The 14582-nt window shown below is 39.0% G+C and overlaps 1 protein-coding gene across 3 annotated transcripts in view; it reads right to left on the bottom strand.

Annotated features, from left to right (window-relative positions):
• Nucleotides 1-14582, bottom strand: part of arap2 (ArfGAP with RhoGAP domain, ankyrin repeat and PH domain 2) — a 216028-nt gene that overhangs the window by 27933 nt on the left and 173513 nt on the right. For all 3 annotated transcript variants that reach the window (XM_048599096.1, XM_048599090.1, XM_048599102.1), the window contains one exon: nt 1484-1628. In XM_048599096.1, the coding sequence (XP_048455053.1) occupies nt 1484-1628 (145 nt within the window). The remainder of the gene's footprint in view (nt 1-1483; nt 1629-14582) is intronic.

Below are 14582 nucleotides of genomic sequence, written 5' to 3'. Positions count from 1 at the left end.
GTAACTAAAAAATGATTCTCTCTCAGTAGTCTTGGATTTACTTGATGCCAGACATACTAAAATGACTTATCAAATGAAGAATCTCTGGAGTGATTAGTGACTGTGATGTTAAAATACTTATGCTTAGTTGAGAATAATTAGAGTTTTTCAAAAATGGTTTTGTATTCATGTGGTCCCTAACTCCAAATCAATTATATATATAGTGAAAAGCTGAGGCTCAAGTACCGATCCTTAGGTACCCCACTGGTTACAACCTACTAACACAAGAATGACTTTCTGTTTTGTGTCATCCATCATTAACCCATGCTAGCATATTACATTATATTCCATATGCTTTAATTTTTCTAACCAGCCTCCTGTGGGTGTCTTAATTAAAACCTTTCTGAAAATCTGGGATTCTACATCCTTTGAGTCACCTTTATCAATATTGCTAGTAACACCCTCAAAAAATTCCAACATGTTCATCCAACATAATTTCACATTCGTAAATCATGCTGACTATGTGTAATCATGTTATATTATCCAGATGTTTTCTTTAATCCCCTCCTTTACAATAAACCCTCGCTACTACTGTTGTAAGGCTGATAAGTCTGTAGCAACTTGTTTCCTTTCTCGCTCCCTTCCTAAATTGTGAGATGACATTTGCTACCTTCCAATCCGCAGGCCCATAAAAGGCAGCACATGCCAAGATTGTCTCAATGGAATAAAACACACATGACTTTCCTATAGCAGAACAAGAGTGGATGGCTTACTCCAACTCCTAGTTATTGTTGTTGGATGATTTCAGTTCCCCAAAGAGTGCTAACAAAAATACCCCAAATAATCACATGTGTGCACTTGGTTAACAAATTACAACATCCAGACAGACTGACAATTTAAAGCACATAAACTATATATATTTTTAATTAACTAGACCTTTTCTCCATCTTACTTTGTGTTTATATGGAAGATTTCTTTTTTTTAAATTTATAAACAATAATTTCACTAAATCTGTGTCAGAGAGATTTCAAGTTGCTGCCCTTTCCTGGCAGGACACATCAGTAAGTCCAGGAGTGGCTCCATTGCAATTAGCATAGACATGATTTCAACGTTTTCTTAGCTTAAGAAATACTCCAAAATTATCCACCATGAGAAGCCAAGTTACACAGTAAAGTTGCAGCGTTCATGATTAGAAGTTAGAAACAAAATACATCCCACCGTTCACTCTAATTGATTGCCAATCGACAAGTAGAAGTTCCTTTGTACAAAATTTTAAAAAATAAACAGTGGCTCCACAGTCCATAATCTGCCAAGATGAAATGAAACAGACCTTGATTTGATTAGATGAAAAGTAACAAATTCAGTAAGAATCCCTGCCATGCAAATAATAAAATCTTTCCTTAAAGTACCAGGTCAAACAAAATTGAGTTTACAGGAATTAGTTCTATTTGGTCTAATCCCTAGGATTTAACAAAAGGGATTGTACTTCAAGTGTTTTACTCACCCAGGGCCCCATGTAAAATCAAACTTGGCCACTCCCAAACAGACCACTTCGCTGATATCAATCCTCCCATTTGGTGTGGCTGATTTGTCACTTTCATAGTAACTCAGAAACCCGCCTTCTAAGGTACACCATCGCTTTTGGAAATCTGCAGACAAGAAACACAAGCTCATAAAAATCTGAACACTGATCACAGACATCACCCTCCTGCTACATTTCCATCTGGACTTTTATGGAAGTTTATATTTTAGTCAATATGTCTTGAAATTATTACTACATTCAGACCCATGTAGCTGCTGAATACTATGCGAGTGGAGTTTATTTTTATTACCACTCCTCATTACTAAACCTCCTGCTTGTGAATCCCAGTAACATTGTTATTGGCATCCTTCAATATACATGGATGATGAGCATGCAGCTGCCAGTCAGTTTCAGGCTGAAGAAGCTAATCCCAAAGAGCTTCTGACACATGTAGCTTCCAGTGGCATTGGTTTTTGTTACTTTTGATACTGGTACCCACTGCCAACCACTGTAACCACTGGTACCATGATGGTGCATGCCAGCCCACTGTTCTCACTGTCCTCAGCCTTCAGCTAGAGATTCCCAGGTGTATTACTCAATGTGTTGATCCTTCATGTCAATTCTTTAGGCATTGTTGAAGCTGAGCTTTGGACATCCCACTGGTCACCCAGTTGTGGCTACTTAACCATGCAGAAGGTCTTAGTTTACAATTGTCTTCTATCCTGCAGATCTGCTCAAGCCTAGAAATATCATGCCCTTTATGTTAGAGCTTTCTGCAATTAAATGCTCTCCATTCTTTGAAGTATGAAGGAATTTTGGAAATAGAGGCTCCAAGCCTCTCAGTTTTAAAGCAAACATGCCTAGAATGGGCACTTCTGAAGTTTCACATCAAGTTTTATTACACATGACTAATTGGAGAGAAGACTTCAGGAGAATGTGTATTTCTGACAGGATACAAGGATGTCACTTTCCAAATTAGATGAAATGAGCAAGGAAGGTCCAACTGTTATCAATCATTTATCACATAATAAACTATTAGTATCCAAGTAATTAATAGGAAACAGTGAACTTATGGATGGCTCAGTTTAATGTATAGACATCTTAAGATGAATCAACTTCAACATCTGTTAGATGTACCAGCCATGGTAACACTCCTTCCTCAAGTCAGAAAGGCATAACCTCAAGATCTACTTCATATTTAAGCAGAAAATCCAGACAGGAACCCAGACAGTACTGTGATAGTGCCACCCTGCCAGGGGTGCAGTCTTTCGGATCAGTCATAAGCTGTCTGCTTTTGGATGGCTACAGAAGACCCTGTGACAACATTCAAACAGATGCAAAGAAATTTCTCTCAGGTCTTGCTTTACATTTTAACCATCACCACTACCAAAAACAAAAACCTACAGATGCTGGAATTCTGAGTTAAGGATAGAGAATTCTCAGCAATTCTGGCATCATCTGTGAAGAGAGATACAGAATTATGGTTCATTAATACTGAGATCTCTTACAATCAAGAACCAATTATCTGGTTTATCAACTTACTTCTTTCTATTTGTGGAATTGTCTTTGATTGCCACATTTGTCTATAAAACAACAAGGATTGTAATTCAAAAGTAATGATGATTTGCTGAGAAGATTTTTTTAAAATTTATTCACAGAATGTGGGCATTGCTGGCTGGTACCAGCATTTACTGCCCATTCCTAATTGACCAGAATGCAGTGAAGGGTCAACCACATTGTTGCAGCTCTCAACTTACATGTTGGCCAGACCAGGTGAGGATTCCTTAAAGGATATGAGTGAACAAAGTTGGGTTTTCCCTTACAATGGTTTCATGGTCATCATTAGATTCTTAATTCCAGATTTTAATATATTAAATTCAAATTCCATCATACCAGGATTTGAACCCAGGCCCCCAGAACATTACCTCGGTCTCCTTATTAATAACCTAGCGATTACACAACTAGGTCATCACCTCCCCTTAGAGTTCTGTAACCAACCAACACCAGCAAAAGGCTGGGATAGAATCCTGACACCAGCCCTCCTTTTTACTCTACTAATACATACATGATTCTAAAAGCTTTTAGGGGGCACAATAACTGAAGATCAAAACATTAATAGATATGTATTGGGTCTGGGAACATATTTAGCTGACAAGGATAGAGAATGAGCTATGAGTAAGTCTTAACAAGGAGAGTTAGTGTCTTAATGAGTCACTCCTGGTTATTAGGTCCATTTGGAGATAATGATGACCAATCTGATTGCATTGGGATCTTGAGCCAGACTTCACTTTCCCAACTCGACTCTGTGGCATTTCAGTTTGGATGAAGCTTAGTACAGTCTTTAACAATAACCTTTTCAGAATTATTACATTATACAAAATCTTCCTCCAAAAATTATTCTCATATCTTCCCAAATATTTGTATATTTGGGTATATAACATTTATACATCTACAGTTATCATTAACCCCATCTTCCCACAACTGATCCAGCACCAACATCTCACGTCTCAGGATTCAGTAATTCAGAACATTTGGAGGTTCATAATTCCTTAGAGCACACTCTCCTCATACTTGGAAAAGGGATAGGTCTTTAGCTGGAGGCTGGTTGACCTTGATCGGCAGACCAATCACTTTTCTGCTGCTATTTCTTGGATGCCCTTCTCAGAAGCTGTTGTTCCTTTTAAATCCAAAAGTTGATACATTGCTTTATCTGGAGGGCAATTAATCTCTTAAATTCCACTTTGCAGAGGAACTCTTCCCAGCTAATTCATGTCGTGGTCCCATAAACATATGGAGGGAAGGTGCGGGGAAAGAATGCAGGAGGAAGGGAGCGGGAAGTTAATTTATAGGAAGATGGGAACAGCAGCAGGCCATTTAGCCCTTCTGGACTTTTCCACCATTCAATGAGATCATGGCTGACGTCATAAATATCCATCATGGGAGCTGACTGCCTAGATGAAGCAAATATTTTCATTTTGTAGCATCCTGACTTTATGAGCCAGGTAATTTCATTTGTGTTCTGAATCTGTGGACATTTGTCTGTCTCCAATGGAGTCATAAGCAAATCATTTTCATTTTGAGTATTAGATCTTTATTTGTTGTCTGTTAAGACATTTATGTTGAAGTGTGTAAAAGCTTTACTTCAATTTATTGAATACATTTTATATCTTCATTTGCTCATTCTGGATGATTTCCTCCTGAATGAGACATTTTCACATCCTCAGTCATGTTACTGGAGGATTACTACTGACATAACATTATCACTGTTACTGGTACTGATAGTTCTTCTTTGGAAGACAAAGAAATGAAATGTTGCTCTTGGATTTCTGTTATCTAGTCATCTGAATCAAAGTTAGATCAGCTGTATCAATATATTCATCTTATTATTTTGCAGTCTAAATAACTTCCATTAAAAATTCCTCAAAGAGATCAAATGAGTTGTATTGCGAATTCTTTTTCTTCTACTCTGCATCTCTTTGTAAATGTTACCATTTTCTGTCATCTGAATTTTCTTCACTGTTGATGGGACTGTTTTACAGTCTTGATAATCCTGTGAAATCTCAGATTTTACAATGAATTATTTCTGCAATGATTTTTTTTTCAATTAATAGGCATTGTTAGTCTACCTACAACAAGTGGACTGTAGCAGTTCAAGAAGGCAGCTCGCCATCATCTTCTCAAGGGCAGCTAGGAATGGGCAATAAATGCTGGTCCAGCCAGCAATACCTCCATCCCATGAATAAATAATTTTTAAAAATGAGTTATGAGAAGTTCCACACCTCTTGAGATATGAGTCCTGACTAACTGGCAATGCATATGACACCCCATTGTATACTTTCCAAAGTATCATAATGGAGAATTTGAAATAACTAGTCCAGTCATACACTAGCAAGTTACTTATGAGCTTGAGATACTGTTGATGCTCATCAGACACGTTCTTGACTAAGTTGCAGACTGTTGGTTTGGCCATCATTCAATGCGATACAAATTAATCTGTTCTGGTTGAATTTGGTTGAGCCTCCTTTGGTTTACTGGTCACTATGCATTCTTGACCATAAAAAAAAAAATTGTTTTATGCTTTGTAGAGAATCTTAATAGATTATCTTTTCTTTTTGGATTCTCCATGAGTCTAAGATTCCAGATGAAATCATCTATCGATTGCCTTTTGACTGGTTGGTTAATAATGATTTGTTCCTCAACCAGTTGTTTCCTTGGAACTATTGAGCTCCTTCTGTAATTTTAAAGTGTTGAATGTGACATACATATACACTTTCAGCTCTCATGTTCTATGTTACAGTGTTACTTGTAGTATACAAGTAATTCAGCTTTGACCATGTAGGTTCGTCCCCGTAGCTGTAACTTCTGTTTCTACTACAATTGTATGATCTAATAGGACAGTAACACTCACTCTATATCAATCTCAAAGGTGAGATGAACAATGACAAACAAGGTCTGTTAACCTGAATTGGATTGAATCATCAATTTCCCCGAGGAACGCTTTGGGTATCTTTTCTAATGGTGGTGATATTATCATTTTAACATATTTCTACAAACTGAGACCTACTTCTGCACATCTTTTGGAAATGACTTAGAAACGTAGCATTCTTTTGTCAAAGCTTGGAACTGTCTGTGCCCGTGAAGCATTTTTTTATTCCACAGTGTTGACACTGACGTTTAGTATCTGCTGTTTAGATACAGAAACCAAGACAAACAGTAGATCAAAGGATTTATGCCTTATCATCTGTACAGGTCCCATTGCTATCCTGTGACTTGGGTTCTCCTTCTCCTCTCAAGATTTGTCTGAGGATATTATTAATTTGTTTATAGCTTTGTTCAAAGTCAGATCAACTTCTTGTTCTAACAGATTTATCAAAAACTCTTCAATGCTTCCAACAACAATCACGTCTTTCATAAATTCTGATTTTCAAGCTCCATTATCATAGTTTGAAATTCTACAGTTTCTAAATACTGCTGTAATTCTAGTTTTAAAACTTTTGATCTTGCAGTAATTCGATGTTGTTGCTTTTGTTCAATTTATAAAATGCTTTTGTTCAATTTATAAGATTATTTTAAGTGCTCATTGGAACAATGTTTTATTATCTTCTTCTAATAAAACATACAATTCTATATTATAGCAATGCTGCATTATTTTAATTATTTTAAGGCTTTATATTTAGTTAAACAACAATGTTGTGTTTCTGTACAGTTTACTACGATTCCAGCCAAATACTTATGGCAAAATTAATGGTTTCCCACCTTCGCTAAGTAATATGGTGGTTGTCCTTCTTTCTGCAGCAAAGGTACAGGTTTCCCGCTTTCTTGAATGAATTCCTGCCTTTCATGACCTCTAATATAATGTGTGTCTCTTCCACAATTTTCCAAATAAAACTCTGACTATAGTTTCAATAAATGTTCCTGTCAAAATTGCAGTTTATACTGTTAATCTCCAGTTCTATTCAAAATCTTAAAAATTGTTCGAACTAATCCTGCTTACTATATTGGATCTAAAGGTCTATTTGGTTAACACCGACTTCACCTGAAGAAGGAGCAGCGTTCCAAAAGCTTGTGATTTCAAATAAACCTGTTGGACTATAACCTGGTGTCATATGATTTCTAACATTGATATAGGAGGAGCCACTAGTCAGTCCTAACAACAGGAGGCAGTTGACTTTATAAAATGTAGCTTATTGCATGAAGACAACAGTTACATTGCCCAGTTAGACATGATAAATACGACTACCAAGAGCCAGGGATGACACGTCTGTCATGATCAGGATCTTTGTCTAGACTTCTTTTTCTCATCAAGACTGTAAGACATCACCAGATTGGGTGGAGCTTAATAAACTCCCCAACATTAACCCTTTCAAAACCATTACTTCATACAATAGCAAGCATTCTGGAATATCATAATGAATGCAAAGCATTGATATTCAGTGATTTATATACGATACACCGTACATAAATAGTTCTTTGTTGCTGGTAGGAAATGGCTGCTACCTGTATTGTACAGAATGTATATCCTGAAACCTGCTGAGAGTAGTTAGTGCAAGAAATTCAGTCCACTGTTTATTGATGCTGTCCACAGTACAATATTAAATGCCATGAGAAATAACCGGATTCACTTGTAAATTTTCACTGCATGGTGCCAAAATTGTGATTGTGGATAGGTAGTACCAAATAATTAATTGAAGACAGAAATGCAAAATACAAGGAGTGCTGGAACCATATGTAAGTAAGAAATTTTTAAAAAAAGATCAAGTTTCTGATCTAAACTTCAGACAAAACATTTTCAACTTTTCTACTACAGCGGTTGACCCTTTACCATCACTTATATTCGTTGTTACAATCTGTACATAAATATACATGATAGAGTACCAAGTCAATCTAATTACACATAACAAGCAGTGGCAGCTATTCATTCCAATTGCTTTTGCCTACAAACTTTCTACAGGATTTTGTACTGGAACTTAGTGTACTTTGATCTTGCTGTATCCCCTACACAAGATCGGGGACTGGTGTGTGAACCACGTAAGCAAATGCACACATTCTTAATCTGACTGAAAAAGCATGAAAGAAAAGCTAAGAGTCTAAACCAAAAGGGATCAGTTTTAACAGGTAGTTCAATGTCAAAACAAATACGGAAAGTTAAATCAAGAGAGAAGAAAGGCAAGATTCGCATGGACAAAAAAGTTACGAGAGAAAATTCTCTGACAACAATTAAAATCTGAAGGAATGATACTCTACATTTTAAATTGTACTTAGAGTGAAACAGAGGAGCCCCAAATTCATGTGTGCTGAGTTCAGTGCGTATAGCTCAGCTAAGTACAGGTACATCGCATTATTCCACGCACGTTGTTAACAAGTCTCTGGGCAGGATATCAGTGTAAATCAACGTCTGGAATAGCAGAGAATTTCTGACAGTAGATGTTCTGATTTACATACAAAATTATGAATTATGAGCAGGAGAGGTCACTTAGCCCTGTTCTGCTATTCAGTATGCTCAAGATTGATCTGATTATTCCACATTACTGCCTACCCCAATAACCTTTCACCACCTTGTTTATCAAGGAGCAACCTACCTCTCTCTTAAGAACACACAAGGACTCATCTTTTCTTTGAAGAGAAGTGTTGAAAAGACTCAATGTAGTCTGAGAAAAATGTTCCCTTCTGTTTTAGTTTTTTTATTCACTCACAGAATATGGGCGTCTCTGGCTAGGCCAGCACTTATTGTCCATTCCTAATTGCCCAAAAGGCAGTTAAGAGTCAACCACATTGCTCTGGGTCTGGAGTCACATGTAGGCAAGATGGCAGATTTCCTTCCCGGAAAGGAATTAGGAGGGTTTTTCCAACAATCAACAATGGATCCATAGTCATCATTAGACTCTTAATTCCAGAATTTTACTTAATTCAAATTCCACCATCTGCTGTGTCGGGATTCAAGCCCAAGTCCCCAGAACGTTATGTGATCTTCTGGATTAACAGTCCAATATTAATAGCACCAGGCTGTTGCCTCCCCCAGTAGGTGACGCCTTATGTTGAAATAGTGTCCCTTGAGTTCTTGATTCGTCTACAAGAGAAAGCAATCTTTCCCCTTGTGTCCCTTCAAAAAAGGCTGCATACTCTACACTTTCCTCCTTATACATTCACAACTGTGTGGCAAATTCAGCTCTAACTCCATTTACAAATTTGCTGATGACAGCACCGTAATGAGTTAGATCTCAAACAACAACGAGACAGAGTACAGGAAAGAGACAGACAGCTTAGTGGCATGGTGTGAAGACAATTTCTCCCTCAATGTCAACAAAACAAAGGAGCTGGTCATCAACTGGTGAGGAAGCAGAGTGGAGGTGCTGGGGTGGAGGTGGTCAAGAGCTTCAAGTTCCTAGGAGTAAATATCACCAACAATCTCTCCTGGTCCATCCAGGTTGATGCTATAGTCAAAAAAGTACACCAGCACTTCTACCTTCTCAGAAAGCTAAGGAAATTCAGCAAGTCCACAATGATTCTTATCAATTTTTATAGATGCACCATAAAAAGCATGCTATCCAGATGTGTCACAGCTTGGTATGGCAACAGCTCTGCCCAAAACCACAAGAAATTACAGACAGTTGTGAATGGAGCCCCGTCCATCATGAAAACCAGCCTTCCTTCCATTGAGTCCATCTACACTTCCCGCTGACTTGGGAAAGCAGCCAACATAATCAAAGACCCTTCCCATCCCAGTTATACTTTCTTCCACTCTCTTCCATCAGGCAGGAGATAGAAAAATTTGAAAACACATACCGACAGATTGAAGAGCAGTTCCTTCCCCACTGTAATCAAACTCATGAACAAGTCTCTCACATATCAGAGTTGATCTTTCTGTGCACCATCTCTGTAGCTGTAACAGTACATTCTGCATTCTGTTCTATTACCCTGATGTAGTACAATTTGTCTGGTTAGCACGCAAAAATAATACTTTTCACTGTGACAATAATATATCAAATCAAATCAAAGTTCTCTCTTGATCTGAAATTTCTCAATCAAGTTGTCTCCTACTCTTACTCTTCCAAACTACAGCAGATACAAATCTCATAACAAAACCTTTCCTCATAAGATAGCTCATCCATTCCATGTATTAGTCTGGTAAACCTTCTCTGAAATATTTCCAATGAATTTCAATCTTTCCTGAAACAAGGAGTCTAACACCTACAGTACTCCAGACATAGTCTCACCAATGTCCAGTATGACTGAAGCATAACATCCTTACTCTTGTATTCAGTTCTCCTTGCAGTTAATGATAAACATTAAACTCTATAGGTGGTCACTGGATATTACTATTAATGTGCTAATTGAACAATGAGCACTGTTAACCTTACCATTACTTCTATCTTTAAATCCAGACCACTGCGTCATTGCTCAATAGTTCTTTGTCAATTAAGCAGAGAATACTTTACTCTGACAAATAGAAACTTCACACTGCCAGAACTGTATCTGTAAAATTTTGTATCAGACATAAACTATTGGAAAAATGCAAGGGGATGACAGTTACAGATGATAGCTGCCTAAATTTGTCATTTTCTGCAGTATTAAATGGCTTCAGTAAATATTCAGTCTAACGACCAATATACAGAAATTAAACATTTTCTGGGAGACAGCATAGATGCTTATAAATAATGTTGAGGCTGATAGCATTAGAATCTGCTATCTGAGCGGTGACACACTTGTTTTATGATAGACTGAAGTTATACCCCACATAATAAGTCTGGAGTGATAGAAGACTTTTTCTAAATCATCCAACAGCATTCAACTATAATGCATTTTGGAGCGAGAACGGGACTAATATGTAATACTTCACATTGATGCAAAGTGATTTTGTGCATTAGCCTGCAAGTGGCAGTGTAACTGTAGCTTAAGGTGAACTTGATTTGCTATTAATAGGATCACCTTTCTGTCCTTGTTTATTAACAAAGCTGTTATCGCCACAAACTGCCTGTCTCAGCAAGTTTATCAACTTATTTTTCTTACAGGTTGAAACAGTACCTCTGAAAGAGAGTTAACCTTTTGTTCTCTGCACTCACCTTTCAGGACTTCATCATAATGACTGCCCAGAAAGTTCTCATTTGACCTCATCTACAGATCTTGTCCGCATATTTTTGAGCATTTATACACTAGGTCAGAAAGCATCTCTCATACATTATTAATTTCTTTCTAAAAATGAACTGAACCTGTGACCAAAAATGAAAATTACAAAGAAAACAAACAACTTTGAAAAATGGTTCTATGTTTCACAATTACCAAGCATATCAATGAGCTTTTGCATTCAGTTGCCTAGGCATTCTGTGTAAACCCACTAACATCCCATGAATTTCCTTTCCCTCTCCCTTGAGTGTATCTCTGGTGAAGTGTGCTCGGTACCCCATTGATACAATTGTGTCGCTGGCCTTGGTGTTATTTTGTAGGGGAATTAAATCTCCCTAGGAGGCCGTGCCAGTATTGGGTAGAGTGTTGTGACAGAGGCCTCAGGCAGCTCTATCACACTCCATACATTGGCTGCCAATGAAGCCAGGGCAGTTAAAATATTTACATTCCACCAATCTGAGTGGCAGGCCTGCAGCAGAACAAGAGGCAGAAATCTGATGCCATGATATCTAGTCTACACTCTTGATATGACATTGAATTTTCTATGATATTGAATCTAATGTTGGGCACTCTGATGAGAGGTTTGTAGAGGCAGGCTGGTTGGATATAGTCAGTACCTTGCTTGTTGTGAAATGCCGAGGGGATATGCTGTTTGATACAATCTGCCAGTCTTTGGATTACCTTGTATAGCGCTGCCATCACACCTGCACTGAAATTCACGTAATCATTTTTATCCGTGTGACTGACAAAAAGCTTTGACAACATGGGTCATTATTCCAGCAATACTAAAGTACCACCATCCACAAATAGGTCCAACTTCAATGAATACTAGATGTCAACATGATGGGATCTTGACGGGAGCAAATTGCTCCAGTTCCTACAACAATTATTATCCTCCAAAAAGTGTTCAATTGACTGTGAACTGCTTGGGGGCATCCAGAGGTTGCAACATACACTAAGTAAATGAAAGTCTTTCTTTAATTTCCATCAATAGTAAGATGGTTTTGTCGACAAGAAAATGGATGCTTGGAAGAAATAAAGAGAATGATATTACATTAATTTGCAATGTCCAGACACAGCAGCAACTGGTAGGGGATGTGGAACAGATGGGTGGTTGCTGAGGTGAGAATAGGCAGAAAATCAATGATAAGTAACATTAGGAGAGATGGGGTTGCTACTTGATAGCAACTGATGACATTGTGGACTTGAGAGAATGTTGAAACAAGCCTAGAGGATAGCTCTGTGATTATTCAGGCTGGATAGTGTCAGGAGAACAGAAAGTGATACAAATACCAGACTTTCTAAGAGAAAGAGAGAGGGGTGGTGAGAGAGAGAGAGAGTGAGAGAGAGCAAGAGAGAGAGAGAGAGATAGACAAAGAGATACTGCTTTGAGTAGAGGGGAGAAGACTGCTGCAGCATCAACCCTAGCATAGCAAAAATGGTTCTCTGTTTAAAGAGATGGAAGGAATCCAAGAGAAAGCCTCATTAGGGCTTGCCCTGAAAGGTAGGGAGATGGGAGCCCGTTGGAATATCAAGAGGGTTTTGAATTACATCTATAAGGCTAACAGAGTATGATGTAACATATGCATTATCTTTTATTCTTTTAGGGAGTGTGGGCATCGCTGGCTAAGTCAAGATTTATTGCCCATCCTGAATTGTCCTCGAGGTGGTGGTGGTGGGCAACCTTCTTGAGCTGCTGCATTTCACCCATTGCAAAGTTCAAAAGGGAGTTCACCAGGATTTTGATTCAGTGACAGTGAAGGAGTAACAATACAGTTCTAAGTCAAGATGGTGTTTAGCTTGAATAGGAACTTGTAGGTGGTGGAGGTTAGACCATAAGACCGTAGCACACAGGAGCAGAAATTAGGCCATTTAGCCCATCGAGTCTGCTCCACCATTCAATTGTGGCTGTTAAGTTCCTCAATCACATTCTTCTGCCTTCTCCCCATAATCTTTGCTCCCTTTAACCATCAAAACCTTTCCATCTCTGTCTTAAATATACACAATGACCTGGCTACCATAGCCTTCTGTGATAATGAATTCCATACACTCACCACTCTCTGGCGGAAGAAATTTCTCCTCATCTCCGTTTTAAAGGGTCTTCCCTTTACTCTAAGGCTGTGCCCTTGTATCTTAGTATCTCCTGCTAATGGAAACATCTTCCAAATGTCCACTTTATCCAGGCCTTTCAGTATTCTTTAAGTTTCAATTAGATCCCTCTAATCCTTCTAAACTCCATCAAGTATAGATCCAGAGTCCTCAAACGTTCCCCATATGCTAAGCCTTTCATTCCTGGGATCATTCTCGTGAACCTCCTCTGGACTCGCGCCAGGGCCAGGACATTCTTTCTGAGATATGGGCCCAAAATTGCTCACAATATTCTTAATATGGTCTGACCAGAGCATTGTAAAGCCTCAGGCATACATCCCTGCTTTTATACATTTTAATCCTCTTGAAATAAATGCCAACATTGTATTTGCCTTCCTAACTACCAATTCAAACCTGCAAGTTAACATTAAGAGGATTCTGGATTAGGCCTCTCAGGTTTCATGCATCTCCTGGTCTTGTACCTCTAGGTGGTAGAGGTCATGCATGTGTAAGTTGTTGTCAATGGAGTTATGGTGAGTACTGTGTTGCATTTGGTACATAGTGCTGTTACTAAGAGTCAGAGATGACAGAGTGAATGTTGCAGTTGATCGATAGGGTATCAATCAAGTAGGTTGTTATGCAAGAGATAGTAGGAATTGCAGATGCTGGAGAATCTGAGATAACAAGGTGTAGAGCTGGATGGACACAGCAGGCCAAGCAGCATCAGAGGAGCAGGAAGGCTGGTTTCGGGCCTAGACCCTTCATCAGAAATGGGGGAGGGGAAGGGGGTTCTGAAATAAATAGGGAGAGAGGGGGAGGCGGATAGAAGATGGATAGAGGAGAAGATAGGTGAAGAGGAAACAGACAGGTCAAAGATGCGGGGATGGAGCCAGTAAAGGTGAGTGTAGGTGGGGAGGTAGGGAGGAGATAGGTCACTCCAGGGAGGACAGACAGGTCAAGGGGGTGGGATGAGGTTAGTAGGTAGGAGACGGGGGTGCGGCTTGAGGTGGGAGGAGGGGATAGGTGGGAGGAAGAACAGGTTAGGGAGGCGGGGATGAGCTGGGCTGGTTTTGGGATGTGGTAGGAGGAGGGGAGATTTTGAAGCTTGTGAAATCCACATTGATACCATTGGGCTGCAGGGTTCCCAAGCGGAATATGAGTTGCTGTTCCTGCAACCTTCGGGTGGCATCGTTGTGGCACTGCAGGAGGCCCAGGATGGACATGTCGTCTGAGGAATGGGAGGGGGAGTTGAAATGGTTCGCGACTGGGAGGTGCAGTTGTTTATTGCAAACCGAGCGTAGGTGTTCTGCAAAGCGGTCCCCAAGCCTCCGCTTGGTTTCCCCGATGTAGAGGAGGCCACAACGGGAACAGC

The sequence above is a fragment of the Rhincodon typus genome, chromosome 1, assembly GCF_021869965.1.
Source record: "Rhincodon typus isolate 14 chromosome 1, sRhiTyp1.1, whole genome shotgun sequence".
Taxonomy (NCBI): Eukaryota; Metazoa; Chordata; class Chondrichthyes; order Orectolobiformes; family Rhincodontidae; genus Rhincodon; species Rhincodon typus.
Note: the sequence above shows the minus strand (reverse complement) of the source record. Positions and strands in the feature narration are given on the sequence as shown.